The sequence below is a fragment of the Alligator sinensis genome, unplaced genomic scaffold (genome assembly GCF_000455745.1).
Source record: "Alligator sinensis unplaced genomic scaffold, ASM45574v1 scaffold1273_1, whole genome shotgun sequence".
In the NCBI taxonomy this organism is placed as follows: Eukaryota; Metazoa; Chordata; order Crocodylia; family Alligatoridae; genus Alligator; species Alligator sinensis.
In genome coordinates, this window is record NW_005842653.1 from 9,055 (window position 1) to 14,809 (window position 5,755).

At 39.5% G+C, this 5,755-nt stretch overlaps 1 protein-coding gene across 1 annotated transcript in view; it reads right to left on the reverse strand.

Moving 5' to 3' along the window:
- The window catches only part of LOC102369854 (dynein heavy chain 12, axonemal), a gene marked incomplete at its 3' end in the record, with an annotated part of 70,612 nt that overhangs the window by 6,918 nt on the left and 57,939 nt on the right, over positions 1–5,755 (reverse strand). The window contains exons 33-35 of the mRNA XM_025215571.1: positions 2,869–3,063; positions 1,463–1,596; positions 693–855 (exon numbers count right to left, since the gene is read on the reverse strand). Of these exons, the coding sequence (XP_025071356.1) occupies positions 693–855; positions 1,463–1,596; positions 2,869–3,063 (492 nt within the window). The remainder of the gene's footprint in view (positions 1–692; positions 856–1,462; positions 1,597–2,868; positions 3,064–5,755) is intronic.

Below are 5,755 nucleotides of genomic sequence, written 5' to 3' on the forward strand. Positions count from 1 at the left end.
ATTTATGTTGTTTTTAGTTTCTAAGACAGTGCTGTGAGTGCAATAACCACTGAGGGGACACTGCATGAAGGGAAGGTTACTGAATTAGAAGGGAAGATATTTGGACGATCTGGGTGTGGTCCATAAGGGAATGCACATTTCCTGAATACACACAGGAAAAAAAAATCATGGTTCTATTTTTAAGACTGAAGCCTATAAAACCTAGTAATCTTTCCCTGATTGGAGATTGAAATAGGAAATTAGAGACAAGTTGATAAACTGAAGACATGGTATTTGGAACAAAATACATGTGAGCTATTAAAGAGATTTTTCAAGTTAAATCAAGGCTCATGTTTGGATTATTCACTGGAACAGTCTCACAATAAACTCTCAAGCTTTCTGTCCAAAATGCATTGTCTTGGATTGTGAAAATCTTTCACCTTGTACATTAGAAATCTGTCATTTTGGTACATTTTGTACAAACCACAAATTCTGTTGAGATTTTGGCCATATCAGAGCCAAAAATGTTTTTACTGGTTTTCATTAGACTTAGTACTGAATTCAGAAGGGGGTCTGAGATATAAGAATCTGAATTATGCTCCTCACCCTGAAAAATGTTGTAGTTCTAATTCAAAGATCTGCTTTGTGCTTGTCTTTCTAGCAACTGTTGTTTCTGATTTGCATTTTGGTGCTAAGGAAGTGCATCTGCTTACCTGCGATTCAGCAAAAGCTAGTTTATCTAGTCCATTTATATATCCTTTTTTTGCTTTCATCACAGTGTCACGTTTCTGAGTCAGAAGTTGTTGGAAGGCAGCAATAAGTTCAAGGTAAGATGTAGGAGTGACATAATTATGTCGTCCTAAGTCTTGCAAGAATCTATGGAATAGAAAAATTATCGTTCTAATTATAGCAAATTGAACTTAAAAGGTGGGATTAAAATTAAGGTCTGACAACTAACAGGAGGGTCAGTTAGTTTAAAGAATGACTGCTCCACTTCTAGTAGTGATTTGTGATGTTGTAGACATGAGGGTCCAGCAAAAATGCAAGAGAGAAGGGTTTTTTGTGGGTAATATCTTTTATAGGACCAGCTGCATGGATAGGATAAACTTAGAGAATCTTTAAAAGTACCCTTCCTCAGGGCTCTAGTAAAGAAGCCTGGGAAAGATGCTATCCCAACCATACAGTTGGTCCAATAAAAGATCCCACCCACAAAAACCGTTATTCTACTTTTAAAGATTTTCTAAACTTGCCAAGATCTTTATAATACAGTTGATCGGTAAAAGAATTTCATTAAGCAATATAGTCCATCAGCCAATTTCTTTACTAATATTTTCTTGCCTATAACCTGAATTTCAGGTTTTTGTTTTAGATTATTATTTTTCATTTTACCACGTTCATTAACATACAAAGTAATCATTTCCATCTTTTTACATTTATTTACATGAAAAATATTGGACTGTTTTTAAAAGATATACAAACTAACTTCGAAGAGAGTGACAAAACAGAAGTATGGAAGTGTTTACAGATGGGTACAACTTCTTGACGTTCATTGTCTGTGAGCTGAAGTGTTTCTAAGAACTTATTAGCCACACGTTCAAGGGCTTCTTCAGGCCAGGGCTGGGGAGAAAATGAGAGAAGACATGAAATTTAATTATTAAAAAATATCTTTTTTTGTTTTCTTTTTACAATTCCTGATAAATAATCCCTTTCATAAGTCCAATTTAGTATGTCTCAAGCAATGTTTTGTTGTTAACTGAATAGTAGATCCAAATATAGTTCAAGTGCTGAAAATACCAGTTCTATAAGGATTGTTTTTTCCAGACATTCATTCTTCTTCAGAACCTCTATGTTTAGCTTCCCTAGTAGAACAGATCACTACTGAACACCACCACAGAGTGAAATCGCTCTAATATGGCCAGTCATTTTCCCTTTGCCGCCAAAGTGGAGCAGACTCCTGTAAGCTGCCGGCAGTAGTTGTGAAAATTTTAGATTTTCAATTGACTGATTTTAATATAAAAAGACTCAGGCTAATTATTCACTGCCCTAACTAATAACAACATTAAGATGTGAGCAAGTATTTTAAAATAACTTCATGTGCCTTGAGATAGAGACTATCATATTATCTGATAAGATTTTAAAAAACCACAATCACCAGAAAAGTAAGCAAAGATCATTAGACAGCATAGTTATTCATGGGAGTAAAAACTGTCATAACCATCATAAAACATCCTGCATTGAAAATATTTTAAAATCTTTTCAACTTGCACAGGACTGCATGTCATCTCTTGCAATTGAGTGAAGATGGCTTATTGGGATATCTTGTGGTTCAGATACAACCCACAAGACCATCATCTGGCTCATGAGTCCAAATATTTGGCAGCAGGAGAGTAGTGTTTGCATTAATTGCAACTTCCCTACTCCCATATTTCTGGACCTGTTGGAGCCCTGCAGGCCAGATGACATGACTAGATCGTGTTGGTTTACAGTGGGGCTGGTGCAAAGGGTTGGGTCAGTGTGTGACAGCATCTGGTGTTCAGGGTCAGGCTGGCACGCAGGCAGATCCAGTAAGTGGGGTTGAGTTGATTAGTGACCAGATCTGGCACAGAGGTTTGGACCACACAAGGTGTCAGGCCAGTGAATGAGGCTGGGCCAGCACACCAGATTGCACCCATGGACCAACCCCATGTGCCATATCCAGCCTTTGGACTGGCCCTGTACTTCTCATTTGACCCGCAGCACCAGAAGGTTAAAGCACAGCTGTCTTAACTATTTTCAAAGAAAGACAGTTCTGCCAACTGGGTGGTAAAGGAAGATTTGGTATGAAAATATAGAGATTATTAGAAAACTGAAGTTATTTGTAAAGACAGGAACAGAAATATTTCTACAAACCTGGAACCAGTCAATAGTACAACAGTTGATGAGGGATGGGAACTGTCTTAGACGATTGCGGAAAGCATCTCCAATTGGGCTGAACGCAACTACTACATGGAGATTTTCTCTGCAGCGGTTCACAAAGAAAGCAAACAAGGCCAAAGGACTGAGTTCTTCATGTTTACTGCCAGCTTGAGCTACTACACGAACACCCTGGAAATAGCATTTGAGACAGAGGAAACTTACTACATAAAATTTAACTAATTATTTCAAAGTGATTTAATGATCCTATTTATGGATTGTTTACAGCAGCATCCCTCTGATCTAAAATGCAGTACAGGTAAAATAAGAAAAAAAAAGATGATAAAATAAACTTGGAAGAGCAAAAGCTAAATAATATTGTTGGGTGGCACACTAGTATTTGTCTATAACCCTGACACCCCCATACTCTGCTTTTGACTACTTGAGAATTTTAGATTAGGATAAATATTAAACTGACTAATTTGGTCCTGAAAGAGATATTATAAATCATCTTTTGAAAATTACTGTTTGAAATGAACTCCCTCAGGGAACAAAGTATCTTATGCTTTTAGAACTAACATAACAATAAAGAGCAATTAAAATCAATCTTCAACCACTCATAAAAAACATTAAAAGAGTTATAAACAGATGGGACAACTTATTATCTTCATTATTAGAAATGCCACTGTCATTAAAGTGGATGTTTTTCCTTATCACATCTACATTTTAAGTGCCCTACCAGTCTCCTAACTAAAAATTCATAAAAAATGAACCACTTACTAAAAACATTTTTGGGGGCAACATTCAAAAACCTTTCATTAAAAGATATGCTGCCTTTACCTACAGGTAAATGAAAATTCAAATTTCCAGACATCAAACATGTCACATTAAGACTTGTACAAAAACCCCTCCTAGGACACTCCCCCCCGAGATTTTGACTAAAAGAAAAAGCATGTCCCCATTACCATCTACTACCACGCTGTCAAAGCAAAAATTACCTTCTGTTATGTAGCAAGGCACAAGAAGCACTTCGAAAAGACTATCGAAATCCCCATAATTCAAATTACTTTTCCACAAAATCATGGCTATTTGTTATAATCTAGCAATTAAAATACATTTATAAAAAACTGAGTAAAGTTACAAGAACAGATTCAAAGTTAAATTATTCTGATGCAACATATTTTCATGAATAATGAATTTACTCTAGTTGACATATTACAAAACAATTACTACATTTAACTGCTACATCACTATTTTAAATTAAAGAATATGTTCAAAGGAACCATAAAACTGACAGACCTATAATTCATCCAACATACTTTACTAAATACTTGGCTAAACTCAAAATATAATTCTATAAACACTGAATCAATTAAATTTATAACCTAACTTCTTACCAAAATATATGGAGTGCTGAATTCAACATACTGATTAACACACCACATTGGGGAGAAAAACACAAACATATCAAACAACGTAGCTAATTAATCAAAATATCTGAGTAGGTACTGAAAAACAATTTGAATGAGTGAAACAAAACACCATGGACGGTGTGCTTAACATGGACTTTTGAAAAGACTAAAACCTACATTTTCAACGTATTGTTTATTATTTTTAGGTGCCCAATTTAAGACCTATAAGGCTGATGTTCAAAAATGCAGAATGACAAAAATTAGTGAGCACTGTGTGAAAATGTAAACCTAAGCCTGTTTTATGAAGGTGTGACTGAATAAATACATTTATGGATCATTTCTGCCCTCTGATAAACCAAAGCAGGAACTTCGTTGTAAGCTGCAAGTGTAATGGAGAGCAGAATTTTGCTCTTAACAAAAAGACAGAAGCAGACTGCATTGTCCAGGGAACTTTTTGGGCTTCCAGCAAGTGAAACACAGGCCATTCATCTCCTGTGCAGCATAATTAAGTCTTTAGAACATTTGCAGTTATTTAGCGTTGGCTACATGCAAAGATTAAATATGTGATGTATTATGGTGGGCAGAAGTACGAGGGCAAAATCAGAGGCCACTCCATTTTACAAATATATTAATTAAGGACGTGTACACAAGTAAAGGCAGTCTGTTGGGAAGGCACTCTAACTCACGTCACTTTATACAAAGTGCCGTGAGCTAGAGTGCCATTGAATCCAATCAGTATTTGCCAGTTGGCTAGTGGGGGCATGGAGTCTGCCTGGAACAGCTCTCACCAAAAAGCAGGGGCATACCAGCAGCCTCCCAGGAGGCTGCCAGGCCACCCCTCTCCCCAGCCCTGCCTCCCCCTGCCAGCTGGCAACTGTCAGCAGCAGCTGGGGGAGAAGGAATGGAGCCCCACCCCCACATAGCTCCCTCTCCGCTACCCCTGCTGGGATCTTGGGGGCAGCCAGGCCAATCCTATGCAGCAGGGGGGCTCCCTTCCCCACCCTCCCCCACCCCATGCAAGTATATTGACAGCAGCAGAGTCTGCCATGTCCAGAGCTGGGGGGAAGGGGGAACAGAGTTTGCCACCGTGCAGACCTGGCCAGGCTCCCCACAAGACCCCAGCAGGGGTAGCCAGGTTGGGCCCATGAGGTGGGGGGGTTCGTCCCACATGGAGGTGGGAAGGGAGCCCCCCCCCAGCCTCAAGGGCCCAGCACAGCTGCCACCAGGACCCCAGTAGGGGTAGCTGGGGACGGAGCACATGCAGCTGGTGGGGCTCCCTTCCCCCACCCCGTCTCCCCTGCGCAGCGAGGAGACTCTTGCCTTCTCTCTGTGGCAGCCCTGCAGAGCTGCATGGGATGTGGGCAGAATTGCCTGAAATTAACACTCACATGTGTGCGGGCCCTCTCCCGATCCCGCCTGGGTCGCCATGTGCGAGTTCTCTCCCGATCTCATCTGGGTCGCCATGTGTGAGC